The following is a 25688-nucleotide window of genomic DNA, read 5'->3' as shown; positions in this document are numbered from 1 at the left end:
ACAAGCATCACTGTTGTTAACTCCGTGGCATTAACTAATCTCCAGGTAGTGATAATAACGCCACGGATGTGGTAAGTTACGCCTGTCTTATGCTGTGTGTGTTAACATACCCAAAGACAAGCCAAACCAGTCACTCCCCGCAAATTGTGTTTCTGAGATAATGGTCAAAACATAACTAACCATTATCATGCTATACATTATGCTATGTTATTATTTTCCCCATTTTCAATGTTAAAACAACATTTTTTTTACGATTTGGTGATGGTCTCTGCCTAAGAAATGTGTGAAATCGAAAAAATAAAGAAAAACTTTCATTTTTTTCTAAAAATTTAAATTTTTGTCATGGCAGCAGCTACAGTACGTCAATTGGCAAAAAATAAAATGTAATTTTTATTTGAAAATCATCATTATTCGTGAAAATGTTCATTATATGTAGGCAGCGGATTCACTAAACAAGGTGTATAAAAAGTAGTACCACATTTATTGTCAAGCTATTTGTGACACTTTTGTTCTTAAAAAAATGATACATATTTTTACAATTAAACAAAAACACTCAAAATAAAAAAAACCTTATATGTATTTCGAAAATACTTCATTGCGAGAGATAAATCTGACTACTACACATTTGGTAAAAGACCGCATCTAGTATACAGTAGATATTGTATTTTATGTTTAGTCCAGGGTGCCAGCTTTTCAACATTGTTTAGGATATTATTACAGTAAATTCAAAGAGACACTTTAGATAAATATGAATTGCCACATAGTTTGGTCACAAGGTGTCATAACACTCTCACCATGGAGCTATTTAATGAGCATGTAATGTATCGTTTAAGGACTATTTAAAACCATGATGTAAGGCCTCATGTGATGACCTTTAACCATTATGATATCAATGAATAAGATCTGCATACACCTACATTATGCATACAAATTCTTAAAATAGGCTTGTGCATACCTGTTCTGGTTATTTGCACTTTGCTTTCAATAGTTTCTAGCACTTGGACGAGGCTTATTCTATGTACTTCAATATGAGACTGAGTGTAATATTAACCTATATATTTGCAAGCTTTTATTGCAATGCTCAATTTCATGTTAACACTGGTGAATTCCTCAGCAAGAGCAAACACATACAGACACCACAAAATGCTGAAGATGTCATGGATCGTATGGTGTATAGCACTTTACTACAGCCTATGCTACAATCAGTTGAATATCAGCTGAGATCACACAAGCTGAATCAAAAGGAATTCTTTGATGAAATAAAGTCTGCTACTAAACATCAGCTTTCATTAGGATACGCTAAAAATATGACACCGAAAATGTTGAAAGCAGGGCACAGTACTAAAGATTTCAAAACTGGAATGAGCACCACACTGGAATCTCCGTCTCAGTGTATCGTGGACCTGGGATATTTTAATTCTGACCTTCAAGCAGGCGACCTGTACGCACTGATGATGGTTGATGCTTACGGTAAACTCCCTCCTGGTGTTTTTCAAGGTAGCATTATATGGCCCGGGCTCTACGATCAATGTCAGTCGCAGTCAAAGTCTTCTAATGTAACAAACTTCGAAGGCAAACACTGCATAGTATTTCTGAACAATGTAAATCGAAATGCCTCATTCCCGAGTCCGAATATTGGAATCTGCGTGCCTAATAGCTGTGATGCGGAGCAAATTACGAGCCTGTTAAATAGCCGTCGTATAGACACTGACTTTACTGTAACAAACACAATATGCACTAAAGTATATGAATATTCAGCAGCTGCTATTGCCTGCCTGACCACACTCGCACTTTTATGTGTGATGATAATCATTGGTACCATTTATGACTTGGCTAAACGAAGGAAAGAATCAGCTGCACTTATCTTCATAGATGATAAAAACAATGAAGGAGACATGAACATTGCTGAAACCTCAATGACAAGTGAGACTTCACCGAAAAAAAATTTGATTACACAAAATGACAGTTTTTTTGGACAATTTATTCTGTGTTTCTCAATGATAACAAATGGTAGTAAGATACTAAAAACGAAGCAAAGAGAAGGAAGTCTGGGAGCCCTCAATGGTATTAGGGTCCTTAGTTTATTTTGGGTGATTTTAGGACATACTTATTCATCCACCATACTATTTAGTAACATTTTAACACTATTTGATGTGATTGCCCGATTTTCATTCCAAGTCATAGTCAATGCTACTTTCTCTGTTGATTCCTTCTTCTTCCTAAGTGGCTTACTCGTAACTTACTTAACATTAAATTACATGAAGAAAAATAATGGTAGGATCAACTGGGTGATGTTTTATGTCCATAGATACCTCCGACTGACCCCTGTTTATATGCTTGTTATTTTCATTTACACGACCTTAACACCATACTTTGGAACTGGATCGCTTTACTCATATACATTTGATCCAAATCCTGCTCCTGGTGTAGAAAATCAATTAACATATTGCCAAGATTATTGGTGGACAAATTTACTCTACATCAACAATCTCTACCCCTCAGAACTTTTGAGAGAATGTCTTGCATGGGGTTGGTATCTTGCAAATGATATGCAATTCTTTATTATCAGCCCCTTCATTATCTATCTTCTCTATCACTATTTCTTTGCTGGGGTAGCTGCTTGGTGTATCCTTCTCCTAACATGTTTCTCCAGTTTGATAGGAGAATCCATCAAACATGATCTTACAACAGAGTTTATCCCAGAGGATCCCACCCAGTTAAATTTTATATCCGATTCAATTTATGTCCAGCCATGGAGCCGTATTTCCCCGTATCTTGTAGGTATGGCTGTTGGATACATCTTGTACAAATATCGAGGGCGAATTCAAATGTCAATTTTTATGACAATATTGGGATGGGTGATTGCAACTGTGATTGGTCTTGCAGTTGTTTATGGTCTCTATGGCAACTTCCATGACAACCATCTCACTAAAGCTGGTACAGTTGTGTACATCACTTTATGCCGATTTGCTTGGGCTGTTTCTCTTGCATGGGTTGTATTTGCTTGTACCACTGGGTATGGTGGGCCAGTGAATTCCCTGCTTTCCTGGTCAGCATGGGTACCACTTGCCCGCATTAATTACTGTGCTTACCTAATTCATCCTATTATCATAACTGTCTTTTACGTCTCCCTACCAAATATGATTTATTTCACTGATTTTCTAATGGTGCATTTTTACCTGAGTAATCTTGTGTTATCGTATGCATGTGCCTTTATTTTGTCAGTATGTGCAGAAGCACCGTTTATGGCATTAGAAAAATTAATTTTAAATCGAGAGAAGAGCGTGTGATTTAGTAGTTTATATTTTTACAAATAAGTTTACACCAGTATAATTTCTAATTTTTTCAAGGTAAATCATACCTTGGTTAAAATACGTTTTTTTACAAAATGATTACCAATGCTTATGAGTTACTAAGATGTGACCTTTTTCAGTACAGTACAGTACACACAGCCTGGGTAAACATACCTTTTAAAAAATGAGTGTAATCAACTGAAGAAATTATGAATAAACAAAAAGCAAATGATTCTTTATGCATTAAAGGCTTTACTGCTTACTCTTACAACATACCCTAAAAACTATCACAATAGTACTATACTTAGCAAGATTAAGTCATCTCCTATTCATAATTTTACTATAACAACCTAGTCTTGTTCATATAAATTATTTATTTCATTTCTACAATATTGACTTAATAAAAAGAGGGTAATTCGTTCAATTTCGTATTGTGTTTGTTTAACTATACTTGATTATTATAAAATTTATAGTGACATGGAAGATATAATATACAGTACTAACATGTTTGACAATACATTTTGAGAATATCTATAAAGACTTGTTTTAATATTCAATTTCATTTATCTACCTGTCATTCAATCATTTATTCATTATTTTGGCCAGAAAAATCATGGTCAGTGTTACTATTATTACATTACCCCCTAGTAAATGGATCAATACAGTATATTGGTAAACTGGCAAAAAAACACAACCCTTTCCACTCACTGCGAAGTACTTACTATAGACCCTAATCACACTTAAGAGTTACATCGGCCCAGGGCCGGCCCAAGTCAGGCTCAGGGAAGGCCCCGGACAGGCTTTTTTTAAGTCTGAACAATCAGTAAATGTTAAGCCAGCCCTTAGTCCGACATTTGAGTCGGCTCAGGTCAGGCCGACCCGACTTTATATCTGAATGTAAGCCGAACCTGAGCCGGCCCAAGTTCGCTCCGATTGCGATCGATTTTGACATCTTATCTACCACAACATTCATTCGAACTGACTTTCGCGAAAAAACACCATTGAGAAATAAATTGTTAAGGAAACTGTAGAGTAAATTGTATTCAGTTGAACTATTGTTTTGAATAAAAGTTGTTATATATATAATTATTACTCACATCCTCCGTGCGAAGCACCAGAAAATAAAATTATTGGTGAAAATCATCATTACTGGTGGGAGGTGGGTTCCCTGAACAAGGTGTATGTAAGGTCTCACTGTATGTAGCACATCATTTATTTTCAAGATATTTGTGACACTTTTCTTCTTAAAAAAATAGTACATATTTTTACTATTATCCTTTTAACATAAAAAATAAAAACATCTCTTAGATGTGTATTTTGAAAATTTTTCATTGGGAGTGATAAATATGATTACTGTATTTTCATACATTTGGTAAAAGACAGCATTTAACTGTAGTAAATCAGTTAGCTATATGTTCATTTTTTGTCCAGGGTAGCTTTTTAAGATTGTTTACCAATAATCGATGATGCTTTCTTTTTGTTGTAACTGTGTACAGTTTATGAGTTTCTGGCTTATTGATGAATTGCTATAGCATATTTCCATACATCCGTAACTGAGCCAAATTTCCATAGTCTGGATTATGAAAGTTCCATAGAGCTGAGCTTGAAAACCCTTCAAGGCATTTGAAATTTTGACATGTAAGAGTGATGATCAATTAATGATTAGGCTACTTCTGACGTCCTATCAACTCACACATTAACTTGAGATTGTTTGATTTTAAAGAATTTAAAGGACATTTGCTTATGTTATATTTAACCTGGCTACAAATACATGGGTTTAGGACAGGAATGGGCATAAAAATCAGTTGGAGGGCCAAAGTAAATTTTTCTATTTAACACGGAGGGCCGAACCCGAACTTTGATGTTTACAATGTGCTTGCAAAACCTTCATGCACTACTTTTATACCACTTTATTCTAGGTTTTAATGTTACTTTTTACAGATGATCAGTGTCAGGCCGTAAAAAACAAGGTGTTTTCTAGTCAAAAGAGTTCGGCGGACCGCGCACATGGGGGTTTTAATTCATTTTTGTGGGCCACAAAAAAAATCGCTGTCGGGTTGCACTTTGCCCACCTGTAGTTTAGGATATTATTATATTCAAAGAAAAAATTAGTTAAATAAATAGGAACTGCCATATAGTTTAGTCACATGGTGTTGTACAAACACTCTCACCATGAAGCTATTGAGCATGTAATGCATCGATTACTGATTGGTCAGACTATTTAAAAACATGATGTAATGCCTGATGTGATAACCTTTAAACTTTTATGATATCAATGAATAGGAACTGCATACACTATGTATACAATATTACAATAGGGTTGGGCATACATGTTCTAGTTAATTGCACTTTCTTTTCAATAGTTTCTTGCACTAGGTTTTACTGAATGTACTTCAATATGAGACTGAGTGTAATATTAACTTATGTATTTGCAAACTTTTATTGCAATGCTCAATTTCATGTTAACAATGGAAAGCAGGCAAGCGAATTCCTCAGCAAGAACAAACGCATAAAGACACCACGAAATGCTGAAGATGTCATGGATCATTTGGTGTATAGCACTTTACTACAGCCTATGCTACAATCAGTTGAATATCAGCTGAGATCACACAAGCTGCGGAATCGACAAGAATTCTTTGATGAAATGAAGCCTGCTACTTTAAATGATTTGCTTTTATTAGAGTATGCTGAAAATATGACACCGAAAATGTTGAAAGCAGGGCCCAGTACTAAAGATTTCACAACTGAATCATTGAGCACCACACCGGAATCTCCGTCTCAGTGTATTGTGGATTTGGGATATTTTAATTCTGACCTTCAAGCAGGCGACCTGTACGCACTGATGATGGTTGATGCTTACGGTAAACTCCCTCCTGGTGTTTTTCAAGGTAGCATTACATGGCCCGGTCTCTATGATCAATGTCAATCGCAGTCGAAGTCTTCTAATGTAACAAATTTCGAAGGCAAACACTGCATAGTATTTCTGTACAATGCAAATTCAAATGCCTCGTTCCCGAGTCTGAATATTGGAATGTGTGTGCCTAATAGCTGTGATGCAGAGCAGATTAAGAGCCTGTTGAATAGTCTTCCTATAGACACTGGTTTTACTGTAACAAACACAATATGCACTAAAGTATATGAATATTCAGCAGCTGCTATTGCCTGCCTGACCACACTCACACTTTTATGTGTGATGATAATCATTGGTACCATTTATGACTTGGCTAAACGAAGGAAAGAATCAGCTGCACTTAAAGTAGATGATAAAAACAATGACAAAGACATGAACATTGCTGAAACCACAGCAACATACAATCCATGTGAGACTTCACCATTACTGGCAGCATCGGAAAAGAATGTGATTAAACAAAATGACAGCTTTTTTGGAAAATTTATTCTGTGTTTCTCAATGATAACAAATGGTAGTAAGATACTGAAAACGAAGCAAGAAGAAGGAAGTCTGGGAGCCCTCAATGGCATTAGGGTCCTTAGTTTATTTTGGGTGATTTTAGGACATACTTATTCGTCCTCCATTGCACTATTTAGTAATATTTTAACACTATTTGATGTGATTGCCCGATTTTCATTTCAAGCCATAGCCAATGCTACTTTCTCTGTTGATTCCTTCTTCTTCTTGAGTGGTTTACTCGTAACTTACTTAACATTAAATTACATGAAGAAAAATAATGGTAGGCTAAACTGGGTGATGTTTTATGTCCATAGATACCTCCGACTGACTCCTGTTTATATGCTTGTTATTTTTATCTTTACAACCTTAACACCATACTTTGCAACTGGACCATTTTACTCATATTTATTTGATCCAAATCCTGCCCCCGGTGTAGAAACTCAAATAACATATTGCCAAGATTACTGGTGGACAAATTTACTCTACATCAACAATCTCTATCCCTCAGAACTTATGAGAGAATGTCTAGCATGGGGTTGGTATCTTGCTAATGATATGCAATTCTTCATCATCAGCCCCTTCATTATCTATCTTCTCTATCACTATTTCTTTGCTGGGGTAGCTGCTTGGTGCATTCTTCTGCTAACATGTTTCTCCAGTTTGATAGGAGAATCCATCAAACATGATCTTACAACAGAGTTTATCCCAGAGGATCCAAACCAGTTAAATTTTACAACCGATTCAATTTATGTCCAGCCATGGAGCCGTATTTCCCCGTATCTTGTCGGTATGGCTGTTGGATACATCTTGTACAAATATCGAGGGCGGGTTCGTATGTCAATTTTTACGACGATATTGGGATGGGTGATTGCAACTGTGATTGATCTTGCAGTTGTTTATGGTCTCTATGGCAACTTCCATGACAACCATCTCAGTAAAGGTGGTACAGTTGTGTACATCACTTTATGCCGGTTTGCTTGGGCCGTTTCTCTTGCATGGGTAGCATTTGCATGTGCAACTGGGTATGGTGGGCCAGTGAATTCCCTGCTTTCCTGGTCAGCATGGGTACCACTCGCCCGCATTAATTACTGTGCTTATCTTATTCATCCTATTGTCATATCTGTCTTTTATTTCTCTCTACCAAATATGATTTATTTCACTGATTTTTTAATGGTGTATTTTTTCCTTGGTAATCTTGTGTTATCGTATGCATGTGCCTTTATTTTCTCAGTATGTGCAGAAGCACCGTTTATGGCATTAGAAAAATTGCTTTTGAAGCGAGAGAAGAGCGTGTGATTAGGTAATTTACAAATGAGTTTACAGTAGTTTTTTTTATGAAATAATTATACCTTGGCTAAAATATTGACTTAAAAATGCAAAATGATTACCAATGCTAATAAGTTACTTAGATATAACATTGTTCAGTACATTTAGAGTAAACACAGCCTGGGTATTAACATACATTTTTTAAGATGAGTGTATGAAAATGTAAGTGAACCAGGACCCAATTAAAATAAAATGGACCGGGCCCTTCAACCAATTCAAGTTCCTGGATCGCCACTTTAAATATTTATCTATGAGTACTTTACTCTTTGTTTTTTAGTCCACCCAGCCTTGAAGTTTTCCATTCCGTCTAAAGCTAATTTCATGAACCTCTACCCCCCTTAATAAACCCTTTGCCCATCCTTAAAATCTACTCTTAGTAGAGTTTACCAATGTAATCACCAACCTATAAAATGTCTACCACCTGCAGTTTTTGTTTTATTTCTGAGTATGTTAGCAAAAAGTCATTAATAAAATGCATGAACGAATCAATTATTGTTTGAGATCATAGCATTACCTACTGTACTTGGTCCATTTCCTATGGCCATTGAATACAGATGTCCATGTAGATTGTTAAAATGTCAGTATAAGAATCAACTGAAATAATTATATGAAAGGAATGATTCTTTATGTGCATTTAAAGACTTTACTGCTTACTTCAACATAGTATACACCAAACAATAGTAATTTAGCATAATTAAGTCCTCTCCCATTCATATTTTACTACAAAAACCTAGTCTTGATCATGTAAAATGTTTATTTCATCTCTACTTAAAGATGAGTGTATGAAAATGTAAGTGAACCAGGACCCAATTAAAATAAAATGGACCGGGCCCTTCAACCAATTCAAGTTCCTGGATCGCCACTTTAAATATTTATCTATGAGTACTTTACTCTTTGTTTTTTAGTCCACCCAGCCTTGAAGTTTTCCATTCCGTCTAAAGCTAATTTCATGAACCTCTACCCCCCTTAATAAACCCTTTGCCCATCCTTAAAATCTACTCTTAGTAGAGTTTACCAATGTAATCACCAACCTATAAAATGTCTACCACCTGCAGTTTTTGTTTTATTTCTGAGTATGTTAGCAAAAAGTCATTAATAAAATGCATGAACGAATCAATTATTGTTTGAGATCATAGCATTACCTACTGTACTTGGTCCATTTCCTATGGCCATTGAATACAGATGTCCATGTAGATTGTTAAAATGTCAGTATAAGAATCAACTGAAATAATTATATGAAAGGAATGATTCTTTATGTGCATTTAAAGACTTTACTGCTTACTTCAACAAGATTTGTTTTAGTATTCTATTTCATTCATCTACCTGTCATCAAATATTTATTCATTATTTATTGCTTTCTGGCAGAATTTTGGAAATAAAAATCACTGTAAAAAAGTAAGTATTTACCGTGTTTCCCAGAGTATGGTCCCACCTCGGGTATAACCCCACCCCCAAATTAACTGTACGCCCAACTTTGTGTACAAGCACTTCCCCAGGCAAAGTCCTAAGGTATAATTTGGTCGCCGTAAAGTTGAATACAAAGCCCATTCTTTTAAATTCTTGTTGTTTACTATCGCTAAAAAAAACAGCTCACTAACTGCGGCTAAAAATAGACAACACTGTCCCTAAATAGACCCGCCCAGTTGTCTGATTTGTGTTATCATAAGATCTGTAATAGAGTATGCATGGCCTCTTGGTATACTAGTTTGACTCAGACTCAAAAAGATGCTATTGGCTGCATGTTAACTGGGGTCCCCTATGGGGAAACACAAATCGCTCTGGGCCTGTTGGAGTTGAGTAGGAGGTACTTCACTAAATTGCAATGCTGTAAGCACCGATTGAACCACCCCCCCCCCACCAAATGAACACAAATACAACCTTAGACACAACAATGCATTTTCCATATAACACATGTGTACCAATAGGTCTAAACAATTCATTATTAATCATGGATTATCCCATGAATGGTGATTCAGTGGGTGCTCTTTGTACATCATCACATCATTGGTGGTTGGGTGGGCCCTAGCATTGACCTCTTCACAGGGGGCCCCAGGTAGTTTCCTTACAGTAAGACTTGGTAGACGATGATTAGATTTACTGTACTTTTGTGATGTTTGTTAGGTTGCTGTTTTTGGTGCTTTTTTGTGTTGGTGTACTTTGGATATTTTTATCATAATTTTGCAATAAATTAAATAATAATTAACTTAAAATAATTTTAACCATGTATTGGTGAACCTTTCGCTGTATAATTATAGTTTTATAATAAATTACATAATACTGTAATTAACTTACAGTAAATAAATAATTATAATTTTCTTTTTTAACCCTTGTAATATGTAATTTTTTGGTATTTTTGGATCGATTCTTGATATTTTTCTATTTCTGTTTTGTGTATGCATTTTCTGGTTTTAAAAAAAATGATGTTTTGCACCTTATGTTGCAATAAATTAAATAATAATTAACTTAAAATAAATAATGTATTGGTGAACTGTTTGATGTTTAATTATAGTTTTGCAATAAATTTAATAACTAATTAAATAAATTATTATAATTGCCTTTTTACCCCTTTTTTGTGATTGATTCTTGATGTTTGTATTTTTTTTTGCTTTGTTTATGTATTTTATATTTGGAAAAAATTGTAAATCCGACTCCAGAAAGAAAGTTGCAATAAAGATAATTTGATTTGAATTGATCGAATGTTAATTCACTGTGTGGACACTCACATGTTTACAGCTGCGGATAAAAATAGACAATACCGCGGTCCGTCCCTAAAGAAACCTGCCCAATGGACTGATCGGATCTTTAATTCACATGTTCCATAGAGACACGCTACTAAAATAACTTATTACATCATGCATTACAAGTGGATCTTCACTTGCAATGGGTGATTGGTTGGATTGGTTGTTGCTGGGCAAAAAATAACCTAGGACATCAAGATGGAAAGTTTCGGCAAAAGCTTGCCTTACTCGAGGTAAGACAAAGATATGGCCTCTAGCAAGGCGCCTAGGCCTACTAACAATAATTAAGGTGTTCCCTTTCCTTTGATGCGCAAGTAAAGTCTGATTTCACCACCGTAATATAGCTTCGGATAGGCCATCGTAGGACAGTTGGTCAAATGCATCTGCCACTTTGAAAAATGATCATTTTCGTTCTGTTCATGCACACGTAAATCCCCGGGTATAATCCCAACCATCCAAAATCAGGCCAACTTTTTTTTTTTGTGGGGAGGGGAGGTGGGATTATACACGGAGGAACTACGGTATTACCAGTACCCCTGGTAAATGGATCAAGAAATTGGCAAACTGAAAAAAAAAAAACACAACCCCCTCCACTCCCTGGGAAGTACAATGTTCAATCAATTTAATGGAACATAAACACATTCAATGCCACAACACCCTGTCAGTTACCCATTGGTGGCTACTGATTAATTTCACACTATCAAATTTTATGTGTCAATTTATGTGAAATGCCCATATACGGACACGATGACATAATATTTATTACTATATACCCAAATATGACCATATCACAAATTTGTCACATAAAATTTGATAATATAGATAGAGCTTAAGGATTTTTTTTAAAAATTTTCTTTTATTTCATTAATAATAATAATAATAATAATAATATTAATAATAATAATATGCCTAATAATAATAATAGGCCTAATAATAATAATAATACCGAAAGTATAGCTGAAGGTTACAGTGCCCCAGACTTAACCACACGTAAAATGCAAAATTTTATATCATAAATAAATTTACAGCATGTATTATTCTTTTTACCAATTCATAATAAATTCATCTGATTTAACACTTTCAAATGTAGTTGTCAATTGGTTTGACTAATATTTCCTGGTTTCTTTAAAAGAAATAATAATACATCATAAATGAATAAGAAACTAAAATCTTCTGTCATTCAAAAATATTAGCTATCTACTATATTAGCTATCTACTATAATAATGTTCAATTTATTTTCCCTTTTACTCTTTTATGCAGTTTTCTTTATATCTTCTAACATGCAATTTTACACTTTGCTATTTTTGTTCGATGTGATTTGTGAGGTTAACTTGTTGGATAGATGTGCTTGCATCCCTTCTTTTTCGCTACTTTTTATATCTAATTGTTTATGTCATTATTTTTTTCATTGTCAATAAATAAATCTCTATTATATAGCTAACCTGTCTAAATATTGGCAAACATGTGCTAGTTATTCACTGCAGATAAATGAGAACAATCTGATTGGATAAAGCGTCATGCATGGCTGAACTCCAATATCCCTGAAGTGATTTCAGTTATTTCAGGCTAGTGAGGCAATCATTTCAGGTTTGTTCACATACGCAGTGAATTTAAGTGAAAAAAAACTATCACATACAGAGAATTGTGCTTAACAAATCCAGTCATGTGGACACCTACAAATAAGATGATGATAGTGACTACTGCATTGATAATGGCTGTGATCTGTTGTTGCCACTCACAAATTCAAGTCATCAGAACTGAGAATGAAGCAATGAACTTCATTGCCAAGCAAAGGTATATGAACAAAGACTATGCTAAAGCAGACAAATTACAAGCTGTTGTACACAATTTGGTTTTACAAACTCTGCTGTATTCAACAGAGCAGCTTGTACCAGAAACTTCTGATTTGAAAGATGAAGTCTATGTCACAAATGAAACACCAACAACTGGGAAATCTGAAACAACAAGAGTAAATAAGACTGCAGAACCCACAACTACAGTGACAAATGTAACAATAGAGACTACAATGATGACAGTGACAAATACAACGATGGAAGCTACAACAATGATAGTAACTGAAATAACAGAGGAACCAGAAAGTCAGTGTCTCATGGACCTGGAAACTTTTCAATCGGACATTTTAAGGGCAGAACATTATGCTCTGATGATGTTGGATTCATATGGTAAGCTCCCACCTGGTATTATGCAAGGCCACAAATTGTGGCTTGGACTTTATGATCAATGTGTAAACCAGTCTAGGAAAATTGATGATGGCCGGCAAAATTTCAACGCAGGGTACTGTTTAGCTTCTATTACAGAAAAGAATCAACCTCTTGTTAGTGTGGGAGTATGTGTTCCAGACAGTTGCAAGAGCACTGACTTGGCAGAACTTATAGGAAGTGATTCTGTCAAGAATATTTTTTCGATCTCTTATTTATGCAGCAAGACACCAGACTACACACCTGCTGCCATTGCATGTCTTACATTCCTCTCTTTCCTCACACTCTTCATAGCGGTAGGAACCATGTATGACATCTTGAGAAGGTACGAAGTGCTGGGAGGTCGACGAGATGGATTTGAGGTGCTGGCAGAGGATCACAGGGGTGATCATACCATCAATCGCCCTTCTTCTGACAAGAATGTAAAGAACATCAAACCAGAGCATGAAGAATTCATTGTGAAGTTTCTTTTGTGTTTCTCCTTGTTGATCAATGGTAGTAAGATTCTGAAGGCCAAACAAGGGGAAGGAAGTTTAGGAGCACTTAATGGTATTAGAGTCCTTAGCTTATGGTGGGTAATACTGGGTCACACTTATATTTTCCCAGAAAGATTATTCAGTAATCCAACTATAATTGTTGATATTCTTTCACGATTCACATTCCAGGCTATTGGTAACGCTACCTTTTCTGTTGATTCCTTTTTCTTTCTCAGTGGCTTACTGGTAACTTACTTAACTTTAAAATATTTGCGGAACAATAATGGTAAGCTCAACTGGGTAATGTTTTATGTCCATAGATACCTCAGACTGACTCCTGTTTATATGCTTGTTATTTTCATCTATGCAACTTTAACACCATACTTTTCAACTGGACCATTTTATTCAATTGTTTTTGATCCAAATCCTGCACCTGGTATAAATAGTCAAACAACATTATGCCAAGATTACTGGTGGACAAATTTACTCTACATTAACAATCTCTACCCCTCAAATAGTGATGGAGAATGTTTTGGATGGGGTTGGTATCTTGCAAATGATATGCAATTTTTCATTATCAGTCCCTTTGTAATTTATCTTCTCTATCACTACTTCTTTGCAGGGGTGGTAGCTTGGGGAGTTCTCCTTATAACATCATTTGGGAGTCTGATTGGCCTTTCCATCAAATATCATATTACTGCAAATCCTTTATCAGTGATTCTAGGCCAAACCAATATTGGTGCTGATAAAATATATGTCCAACCATGGGCTCGTATTCCCCCGTACCTTGTCGGTATGGCTGTGGGATACATCTTGTACAAATATTTGGGACGGGTTCGTATGCGACATCATATAACCATAATGGGATGGATGGCAGCAACAGGCACTGGTCTTGCAGTTGTTTATGGTCTCTATGGCAGTTATAATGGAAAGCTATTGAGTGATGGAGCATCTGTTGTGTACATCACCCTCTCAAGATTTTCATGGGCTGTAGCTCTTGCATGGGTAGCATTTGCGTGTGCCACTGGGTATGGTGGGCCAGTGAATTCTTTACTTTCCTGGTCAGTATGGATACCACTTGCCCGTATCAGTTACTGCGCTTATCTTCTTCATCCCATTATCATGTTTGTCTTCTATTATTCCTTACCTACATTGATCTATTTTTCTGATTTCTTGTTGATATATTTTTTCCTAGGTCATGTAGTACTTTCTTACGCAGCTGCATTTGTCTTGTCTGTATGTAGCGAAGCACCATTTATGGCACTGGAAAAATTACTTTTAAATCGGGAAAAAAGTGTTTAGAACTGTAGATCTTTATTCTTTACCACCCTCCTTTTTATAAACGTTTGGTAATGATTTTATTTGTTGAAAATAATGTGACATCTAATAATAAGATTTATAAAGCGTGCATATCCACTGCAGCAGTGCTCAAGGCGCTACTAATAATAATATGTAGTTGATATGGCACTCATGGGAATGGCTGATAATTTTACAATCTCTAATTGTGCAGGTAAATGTAGACCCTGGTAGTTACTAGACAGACACTACATAAAACTAAAGCCCAAGATGTATGAAGGGTGTCCTTAGCACTAGCAACATTTTTCAATCCTCAAAAGTTACCAAAACATAATACCTTCATGGGGCTACAGTATGTACAGCAAAATTTCAGTTGTTAAGAAAAATCTGATTTTTATATATATGTTATAAAGATTTATAAATATATTATGGAATTGCTGGTTTAACTGAATTCATACATTCCTAAACATGAAAAAAATGTAAAATAAGACAGAAATTTGATTTTTTTGTGTTCCACACAAAAAATAAATGCGGATAAATTGTTTATGTTCGATTTTGCGATAGGTCTGCGAAGAAATATAGTAGCGCCGGAAACATTCCCTATCCAACACTGATAGGGTAGGTCTAGCCTTACCTCGATTTAGGTTCTGTTATCACACATAAAAACGGCCGACATGATATTTTTTGTTGCTAATGACACTTGTGAAATATAATATTTCATAGGAATTATTTCAAATCTGTTAAAAAAATTATTATGACTGAGATTTTGACAATTAAACAAACATATCTCAGGCCTACTCGATCAACCGCAGTGTTCGAGATGCGAAGTACGAAAACTAATTTCATTGGAGAGGGCGCACTTTAATGACTGTAAAAGTATACATAAAAGGGAGAGCATTCCAGCGGATGCGATCTACAACCTCTGAATTTGCCTAGTAATGAAGAATTCATCGAGAAAATGGTAATCTCCTATGAGAAATAGTCTGTATTTCTCATTTTTTAATTCTTTTGCGTAAAACTAAAATTTATGTCAATATTTTTCAATTGTTTATAATAATTAGAGTAATGCAAATGCATTTTTTCTAAAAAAAATCTTTTTTAGTGAAATTTTGTCCGGAATGGGGCTTTAAGTACTCCTCCACCAACCTCCATCGGGCAAATCCTGGCAACATCATTGGTTCATTGTCACAAGTGTTATGAAGATGATAACTAGGCCTAGCAGTATAGTCTTTCTATGTATTCCTAAGAATGTATTTATCAGGCTAAGTGTAAATTTGAATTGTATCGTCTTTAAATTTTTGCAATAAAAATTGAGAATATAAATAGTATTATCTTTATTATTTTTCTATTTTGATATCTAAGTTTCATTTAAATTAATTAATTTATGCAATATCACTTCTTCTTTTACAAGACAAGCGCAGCCCTCATAGGGAACATCTGACTTAAAGAAGGTTTAAGCCAAATGACAAGATAAAAAAAATCAAAACAGATTTTTAGTTAAACACTGAAAACACCATACATTACACTTCAACGACATTAATAAACTCATTTTGCTTTTTGAAATTAGGATTTAAATGCATACTGTACTGTCCAATTTTGAGCAACAAAATTGGAAATTTAAAATTTGCTATTTGAATTGTTGTACATAGATAAATAGATAAGATGATTTTAAGAGAATGCAGCTCAGTAATATTTTTATTCTGTATTTCCTGGTATAAAATGAAAATAATATTCATACCATAAATAAAAAAGAAACCAAAACTGTCATTCTAAAATATTAGCTATCTGTTATTAAATCTCCCCTATTATGTAACTTCAGGGCTGTAAAGAGGTGGTGGTCCTGGGTCTGGGACTTGAGAATTTTAGGGCTGGGCTAGCATTAAATACATTCAAACTAGACCAATATTCAATAGCTGATATATAAGGGCTAGCAAATTTTAGTTTCAACAAAACTAGACCTTGGTCCACCAAAAAACTCTGCTAATAGAACTTTACTGTCTAAATATTTGTCACAGTTTTATGCATGCATTGGCAAACATGTGATGGTTACTGAAGATATGTAAAAGCAATCTGATTGGTTGAAGTCACATGCCTGGTTGAAGTCCACTACTCAGGTGATTATTCACAGTTCTTTCAAGTTGGTTCACACAAGCAGTGATTTGAAAAAGTGAAAAAAAAAAAAAAAATCCAGACCTCGGCAAATTGTGCTTCAAATATCCAGTCATGTGGACACCTACAAAAAAGATGATAGTGACTGCTGCATTGATACTGGCTGTGACCTCTTGTTGCCACGCACAAATTCAAGTCATCAGAACTGAGAATGAAGCAATGAACTTCATTGCCCAGCAAAGGTATAGAAAGACAGACTATGTTAAAGCAGAGGAATTACAAGCAATAGTACACGATTTGGTTTTACAACCCCTGCTGTATTCAACAGAGCAGTTGGTTACAAATGAAACACCAACAACTGGAAAATCTGAAACAACAACAACAAATGCAACAAAAAGAAATATGACTGCAGAACCCACAACAATGACAGTGACAAATGTAACAATGGAACCTATAACAATGATAGTGACAAATATGACAATAGAGACTACAATGACAGTGCAAAACACCACAATGGAGGCTACAACAATGATGATAGTAACTGAAATAACAGAGGAACCAGCAAGTCAGTGCTTCATAGATCTGGAAACTTTTCGATCGGACATTTTAAGGGCAGAACATTATGCTCTGATGATGTTAGATTCATATGGAAAGATTCCACCTGGTATACTTCAAGGTAATAAATTGTGGCTTGGACTTTATGATCAATGCTCAAACCAGTCCAGGCAACTTGATGGTGGTCGAGAAAATTTCAAAGCAGTGTATTGTCTAGCTTCAGTTACAGAAAAGAATCAACCTCTTTTAAGTGTGGGAGTATGTGTTCCAGACAGTTGCAAAAGCACTGACTTGGCAGAACTTATAGGAAGTGATTCTGTCAAGAATGTTTTTTCAGTCTCTTATTCATGCAGCAAAACACCAGACTACACACCTGCTGCCATTGTATGTCTTATATTCCTTTCTTTCCTCGGACTCTTCATAATGGTGGGAACAATGTATGACTTCTTGAGAAGATATGAAGTACTAGGAGGTCGACGAGATGGATTTGAGGCGTTGGCAGAGGATCACAGGGCTGATCATACCATCAATGGCCCCTCTTCTGACAAGAATGTGAAGATATCAAATGGGGATGCACCTATTTCAATTCAGAATATAAAACCAGAGAATGAAAGATTCATTGTGAAGTTTATTTTGTGTTTCTCCTTGTTAATCAATGGTAGTAAGATTCTGAACACCAAACAAGGGGAAGGAAGTTTAGGAGCACTTAATGGTATTAGAGTCCTTAGCTTATGGTGGGTAATACTGGGCCACACTTATATTTTCCCAGAGACATTATTTAGTAATCCAACTATAATTGTTGATATTCTTTCACGATTCACATTCCAGGCTGTTGGTAATGCTACCTTTTCTGTTGATTCCTTTTTCTTTCTCAGTGGCTTACTGGTAACTTACTTAACTTTAAAATATTTGAGGAACAATAATGGTAAGCTCAACTGGGTGATGTTCTATGTCCATAGGTACCTCAGACTAACTCCTGTTTATATGCTTGTTATTTTCTTCTTTGCAACGCTAACACCATACTTAGCAACTGGACCAATTTACTCAATTGTTTTTGATCCAAATCCTGCCCCTGGTATAGAGAATCAATTAACATACTGCCAAGATTACTGGTGGACAAATTTACTTTACATCAACAATCTCTACCCCTCAAGTCTTCAGACAGAATGTCTTGCATGGAGTTGGTATCTTGCTAATGATATGCAATTTTTCATTATCAGTCCCTTTGTAATTTATCTTCTATATCACTACTTCTTTGCAGGGGTGGTAGCTTGGAGTATTCTCCTTATAACATCATTTGGGAGTTTGATAGGTGTTTCCATCAAATATAATATCACTACATATGCTTTATCACTGAATCCAAATGTAAAAACATTTGGTGCTGATGAAATATATGTTCGACCCTGGACTCGTATCCCCCCATACCTTGTCGGTATGGCTGTGGGATACATCTTGTACAAATATTTGGGACGGGTTCGTATGCGACGTCACGTGGCCATAATGGGATGGATAGCAGCAACAGGTATTGGTCTTGCAGTTGTTTATGGTCTCTATGGCAACTACCATGGAAACCTATTAAGTGAAGGAGCATCTGTTGTGTACATCACCCTCTCAAGATTTTCATGGGCTGTAGCTCTGGCATGGGTAGCATTTGCATGTGTCACTGGGTATGGTGGGCCAGTGAATTCTTTACTTTCCTGGTCAGTATGGATACCACTTGCCCGTATCAGTTACTGCGCTTATCTTCTTCATCCCATTATCATGTTTGTCTTCTACTACTCCCTACCTACGTTGATCTATTTTTCTGATTTCTTGTTGATATATTTTTTCCTAGGTCATGTAGTTCTTTCATACGCAGCTGCGTTTGTTTTGTCTGTATGTAGCGAGGCACCATTTATGGCACTGGAAAAACTATTTTTGAAACGAGGAAAAAGTGTTTAGAGTTTTAGATCTTAATTCCTATTGTAATATTCCCGCCATCCTTAAATAACATTTTTTAATGAGGTTCTTTGATGAAATGGCAATCAAAAATTGACCTCATTCAATCTAGTAGACGTTTTACAGTAACTACTGTATGACTATATCAAGTCCCTGTTGTATTCATAATTACATCATTATTGGCTTAATTAATGTACTATAATATTAGTTGTTACATTTTAATGATGGAGAATTTGAATACCAAATGAAAATTTGATAAACTCATGCGAGGGAGGCGCCATCTTTGTTGTTGTTACGATGAAGCTACATGACTACAATGCAATGGAATCACATGTGGCTGCTACATGTTAATTTAGCCTTTTGAAAGCTATGGTTGATGAATCTTATATTGAACACACCAATGATACATCAGAATTTTGTAAACAATAAAAAAAAAAGTAAAATATTTCAAGTCAGCGATTGAGTCTGACCCTAGGCAGAAATCGTCGATTCGGACAATTTAGTCATGTTAACTTTGTAAAGGTGTGCATAATTTAGTCGTAGATGTAGTCAAATTTTGTTTTAAGAATACGACATAACGTAATTTTTAAGTTTTACCTCAAAACATATAACTGAAGTTCATTTTAAGAATACTGGGGTTAGTCTGAAAGGATTGTGGGTGCCTATTTAGTTCTGATATATTCATTGTGTTAATTTACAGGTTCTGTTGTAAATACGGTCATGTGGTGGCGCCCTTCACCCTCAATAATCTCACTTTAAAAGCAAAAAAATAAAATAATTACAATGAAGTTTGCCATTTTGGAAGAATGTATGATACTGAAATAAATGCAATAAAGCAAGCAAGTCCTGAAATTCAGTGCATTGTTATTGCACAAAAATAAAGTTGTCATTATCATTCAAAAATTATTTAGTTTTGTAGTATAGTATTCTCCTACCAATTTATTAGTCAATCACATGATGGCTTGCAGTAAAAGTGTTTTAAGGTAAAATTTTAAAAACAGGTATTTGCATGTTTCGACAAATGAGTGTGATAGCTAATGTGTTAACGACCATTATGGCAGATCATTAAATATACAAAAAATTATGAATGTTGATATTTTCAATATAACAATTAAATATACTATAAACTTTAAGGTAAAGACAAAAAAAAAAAAAAAAGAAATTTAACTGTAGTTGTAACTATTGTAAAATTTATGATTAAAATATTTATTATTTAAATCATTATTCAATATTATTTCAATGAATTTACAGATTTTTATGACAAAATTCTGAAAACTGATACATTAGTTTAGTGTGTTTATATAAGAAACATGCAAAACAAATTTCATTGTTCACATTTGTTCAAGGATTCGAGATTCAAATTTAAGGGTACCCTTTTGAAATGGTATGTGTAATTTTTACCCAGTCAAAGTCAAAGTGATAAATAAAATCATAAAAAAAGTTTCTAGTTCTATTAGATTTCAATTTAAAGAGGCAGAAGGCCTACATCTTTGTATCGTTTTTAATACTGTATATAAATAATAATATCACAGTACCTGACAATCAATATGACACTGCATTCAAGATAATTTTAAAACTATAGAGGGCAGTATAACAAGAATAAGGAAAATCATCAAGGCGGAAATACATTCATGGTATGGGCAAAAGTGAAAGAAAAAAAAAAAAAAAAAAGAAATTTAACTGTAGTTGTAACTATTGTAAAATTTATGATTAAAATATTTATTATTTAAATCCTAAAATTTATCAACATTATTCAATATTATTTCAATGAATTTACAGATTTTTATGACAAAATTCTGAAAACTGATACATTAGTTTAGTGTGTTTATATAAGAAACATGCAAAACAAATTTCATTGTTCACATTTGTTCAAGGATTCGAGATTCAAATTTAAGGGTACCCTTTTGAAATGGTATGTGTAATTTTTACCCAGTCAAAGTCAAAGTGATAAATAAAATCATAAAAAAAGTTTCTAGTTCTATTAGATTTCAATTTAAAGAGGCAGAAGGCCTACATCTTTGTATCGTTTTTAATACTGTATATAAATAATAATATCACAGTACCTGACAATCAATATGACACTGCATTCAAGATAATTTTAAAACTATAGAGGGCAGTATAACAAGAATAAGGAAAATCATCAAGGCGGAAATACATTCATGGTATGGTTTAATAGTGTAATATTTTTCCAGGGCTGTAAAATTTGGTTGTCCTGATACCGGGACTTGAGTATTTTAATATTAATGAATTACGTTCAGTAGTTTTTTTAATTATTATAGTTCAAAAATTGACTTTACATTTTTATGGCATGCTGACCTCAGCGTGCAGGATTTCGTTCACTGATAAAGTGATTAGCAATTAAAGTGCTTAAATCAGTAAAAAGTTCACGTCCCCCATGGTTACGTTCGCTGTTAATCAGGCCTGTAGCAGCCTTCCACTGGATTGAAAGGCCAAAGCATGCCCCATTTGTACAACGCACAACCAAAAAGCAAACATGGAATGGAAACCATAGCAGTAAATAATCTTATGGTAGCCTAGTTTACCAAACAAGCCAATCAGCTTTTCTCGGCAGTAGCGCTTTTATGCTCCTGAATTGGAATAGGCGGCGTACAAAGAATCAAACTAATTAGGTGACTGACCATGTGTCTGATTCTCATAATGGAGTATCGTGCCAACGTGGTGGAAACCTACTTGCGGAACGTTTCTTACTCAAGTGTTACTAGGCAACTTTACAGTACTGGGAAATTTAGTATTGTTGCCTATTTCGGAATGGATCGGGTGGATTAATTTTATTTTCTTAATCGTTAAATATTTCACTGACTTGGTCGGAACTGAGCCAACAATGGTTTCACTCTACCGTACTATACACACGTTAGTCTATTATCCGATAGAAGCTGCAAAAGGATTACTGTATCCAGTCAGGTATCAAGTTTGTTTTATGTTTTTTTAAAACCACAACACTTCCATACACAACACAATTCTATTCTGTCTGCTGTAGAACCGTATCCAAACTGCAGTAGTATAAAATTGAGGTTTTTGAAGTGCAGATAAAGTTTTATATCCATACCAGCCAGGAAAGTCCCTGGAGCCCGATCCATCGCATTTAAGACAGTTAGTTTGGACAACGAGAGTACACAACATTCCATAAATGTTTTCCTCTTATCATACAGTTTACTAGTCTTTTCAAGAGTAGAGGGGGGTATTGTCTCTCATTAGCATGGCTTTAATATTTGTCAAAATAGAAAACTATGAAATAGGGCACAACAAAAGATCCAGATTAGCTTGGGTACGGAGGCACAAAACAAACAGATGTCTGGAAAGTCACGTTTGCCTGTTTACAAAAAACTGCGTAACATACTAGTAACGTACATACTACATACACACGAGCAGGATTTTAAAAGTTCCTATACTTGCAAGCATAGGAACCAAAAATATTGGGATTTAGGCCTACCTGTGATGAAGGCTGTATGATCATCTCCACATGAAACCTGGGTTACCTTGTCATTACGTATCCAAAATTTACTTGGTACATTTTCTGCAAATCGACTTTTACCAAAGGTAAACACAGCACCAGTTTCTGAAATGTATGGAATACAATCATGTACAGTACATCACAATGTAAAAGATCATTATTAATTGCTACATGATAACTGTTTGAAATCTTAGGTGAAAAAAAAAACTGATTTTTCTCAAGATTCAAAAAAATGTGTTCGACAAAAAGCTTGGGAACAGTTTAATGAATAAAATACTGTACAGATTTTTAAATATTTAAAATCTTTTGTTGGGGGAAAGGGGTCTAACCACATTTCCCGCAGTTTTTAAATATTCATAAATCTCATTAAAACCATTCCTAAGTTTTTCATCAAACACCTTTTTTTGTGAAAAAAAATGATTTGCATGCTTCAGAATTAACAAAACTCTATTATTTACATTCAAAATTATCATAGCAATGATACTTTACATAATATGCAACCAGAAAATACATAACACTCAAAGCACATTAATCATTATTAATAAAATTAAAATTATCATCATCGTAATAAACAAATAATAAATTACAGGTTACCATTTTTATTAATTTTGTCATTTATTATTATAATGGCTATATATACCATTATTATTATTATTATTATTATTATTATTATTATTATTATTATTATTATTATTAACAGCAGTACCATCATCTTCATAATTATTTATCACCATCATTATTATATTACTGTAATATTGTTAATTATTACTGTTGTAAATTATCATTGTTAATATTCACCATCATTCGTTCCTAGAGCCATTGTCTTATTTCTATTCAGGCCTCATTATCATTACTATTAATATAAACAAACACACCTGTGACAACATTAACTCATAAATAATGATAATCAGAGATAGATAGAACACCATGAACATTTTCTGTAGGCATTATTCAATGCACCACAATTGTTGTATTAGTTGATACTCAAACCATACTGTAAAGTTTTTTAAATGCACGGATGATACCTCAAAACTTAGCTCAAATTTTCATGGAAAAAATAGGTGCGCATAATCGTAACTACTGCATAATACACTGGTTGTATATTAAGATTAGGCCTACCACCATAGGTCTGCGCAGAAATTGGCCCTTATTTCCTGAAATGCACGGACCAATTTCTAAGCCTAATTTTTGCACAGAAGATATATTCCCTGTGCATGCCCTACTCTACAGTCTGGTCCTCAAAGCTTATCTTATTTTTGTTGGTCATGCACCACTGACTGTTTGTTACCACTTCTACATGTCTACCGATTCGAGGAAAAGGCATATTAAAATAAATATTATGACTTAACCTAGGCCACATCAGTTCAATCTCTTAAAAGATTCAGGAAGTATAGGCATGAGAATGTTGCATTATTTGTTTGAGCGATAAGGCGCACTGTTGACACTTCTTTTCTAGGCTATTAGGGACTTTTAGATTTGCACGTCGACATAGTGAACTGCTACGTGATGAGGTCATTTTAAGGCACTGCGCATGCGTTACGTCGTCTCCCTCGTCCACTACCAAAATCGAGAACGTGTTCACCTCGTTTTTCCCGTCGTCCTAAATCTAGGATGTGATGTTTAAAGATGGAAGATGAAAATATAGTGGCAACGCTGCTTTCACTAGTTTGTCCAACTGAGGCAGATACAGAGCCTTGTGTTGAATTAATCTGTATTATTTGCTTTTTAATGCACAGGCAGTTATGTAATTTCTACTGCCTTCGTAAACACAAAAAAGGCTGTGGAAGTTCATGAGCGTGCTTACGCCAGTGTGCATGCAATGCAAACTTGCACCGCAGCGAACGCGACCGGGGAGGCCTGTTAACTATCTGCATCATCGCAGTTGACGCACCGGATGCGCCCTGAAGTATGCATTACATTCATCATTGTTGTACTTGTCTAGATCAAATTTCTGATAATCTTGGTACCTGAATTCGGCATTTTTGGGTTTATTTGTATTGTATAAAAACATGAATTCCTCATCGTCCAAGACACCGGTAGAATATGCAAAGACGACAGTTTCGCGAAGTCGATGAAGGTTCGCCATGACAGCTGCTTAATAAGGTTGCCTAGCGCGCGCGGGAACTGATACAACGTAATGTAGTTCACTACATGTCGACTGAAATCTAAAAGGTTTTCATTTGTAGTCAACAGGTATAGTTGACTACATTGACACGCATGACTAGTCGACGTGAACCAAGTCCACGTCCACACAATCTAAAAGTCCCTATTTTGTTACGCGCCTTTTAAGTTAAAACAAAAAGATCATTCATTTATATATATCAAAACATTAATTTAAAAATGGGGTCTCTTATTATTTGTGTAATTACGACCCATTTGAATTTTCATTTGTTTGATTTGTTTCATGGCGCTATGCACTTTCGCACCTAACTTTTAATTCTTTATTTTTTTTTACTTGAATTTTCTTCTCACAGTCACAACACATAATTATAAAACATTTTTACATGATTCAACCACTCATAAAGTACATTTTTTCAACAAAAAGATACCTTTATAAATATAGGTTGATACAGGGTTTCCGCGCTTCCTAGCACGACGAGCTGTACTTTTTTGCAATCAAGTAAGAAATTGCCAGAATGTCCGTGTCAATTCTTAAATTTTGAAACCATTAAAGGCCAGTCTTATAATTTTAATTGGAATTTTTCCATGAAACATCCGACAACAAAATGTGGCATCATACAGTACCGTCGTTTTGAACTTTCTTGTCGTAATCAAGGTTAATTGAACCGACGTTTATCATTGGCTTTAATAGTTGTTTTTCTGGATTTAGGCCTAGGCCCCTAGGCCCTATTTTTC

General features: G+C 34.8%; 4 protein-coding genes across 4 annotated transcripts; all 4 read left to right on the top strand.

Annotated features, from left to right (window-relative positions):
- The first annotated feature begins 781 nt into the window (after window positions 1–781).
- LOC117117776 (nose resistant to fluoxetine protein 6-like) lies at window positions 782–3528 on the top strand. The gene has a single exon (XM_033262206.1). It carries the CDS (start codon window positions 1017–1019, stop codon window positions 3288–3290), a length of 2274 nt encoding a protein of 757 aa, XP_033118097.1. The 5' UTR covers window positions 782–1016; the 3' UTR covers window positions 3291–3528.
- Window positions 3529–3654: 126 nt separating this feature from the next.
- LOC117117774 (nose resistant to fluoxetine protein 6-like) lies at window positions 3655–8793 on the top strand. The gene has a single exon (XM_033262205.1). It carries the CDS (start codon window positions 5680–5682, stop codon window positions 7996–7998), a length of 2319 nt encoding a protein of 772 aa, XP_033118096.1. The 5' UTR covers window positions 3655–5679; the 3' UTR covers window positions 7999–8793.
- Window positions 8794–11717: 2924 nt separating this feature from the next.
- LOC117117734 (nose resistant to fluoxetine protein 6-like) lies at window positions 11718–15732 on the top strand. The gene has a single exon (XM_033262131.1). The coding sequence runs from the start codon at window positions 12431–12433 to the stop codon at window positions 14762–14764; it is 2334 nt and encodes a 777-aa protein (XP_033118022.1). The 5' UTR covers window positions 11718–12430; the 3' UTR covers window positions 14765–15732.
- Window positions 15733–16817: 1085 nt separating this feature from the next.
- LOC117117733 (nose resistant to fluoxetine protein 6-like) lies at window positions 16818–20442 on the top strand. The gene has a single exon (XM_033262130.1). The coding sequence runs from the start codon at window positions 16982–16984 to the stop codon at window positions 19361–19363; it is 2382 nt and encodes a 793-aa protein (XP_033118021.1). The 5' UTR covers window positions 16818–16981; the 3' UTR covers window positions 19364–20442.
- Window positions 20443–25688: the final 5246 nt, after the last annotated feature.

The sequence above is a fragment of the Anneissia japonica genome, unplaced genomic scaffold (assembly GCF_011630105.1).
Source record: "Anneissia japonica isolate Jap-2015-1 unplaced genomic scaffold, ASM1163010v1 scaffold234_len1672027_cov178, whole genome shotgun sequence".
NCBI classification, from domain to species: domain Eukaryota; kingdom Metazoa; phylum Echinodermata; class Crinoidea; order Comatulida; family Comatulidae; genus Anneissia; species Anneissia japonica.
Note: the sequence above shows the minus strand (reverse complement) of the source record. Positions and strands in the feature narration are given on the sequence as shown.

Excerpts from the sequence above, each read along its gene's own strand:
- LOC117117774 (XM_033262205.1), top strand. The coding sequence starts at position 5,680 with ATGTACTTCAATATGAGACTGAGTGTAATATTAACTTATGTATTTGCA.
- LOC117117776 (XM_033262206.1), top strand. The coding sequence starts at position 1,017 with ATGTACTTCAATATGAGACTGAGTGTAATATTAACCTATATATTTGCA.
- LOC117117734 (XM_033262131.1), top strand. The coding sequence starts at position 12,431 with ATGTGGACACCTACAAATAAGATGATGATAGTGACTACTGCATTGATA.
- LOC117117733 (XM_033262130.1), top strand. The coding sequence starts at position 16,982 with ATGTGGACACCTACAAAAAAGATGATAGTGACTGCTGCATTGATACTG.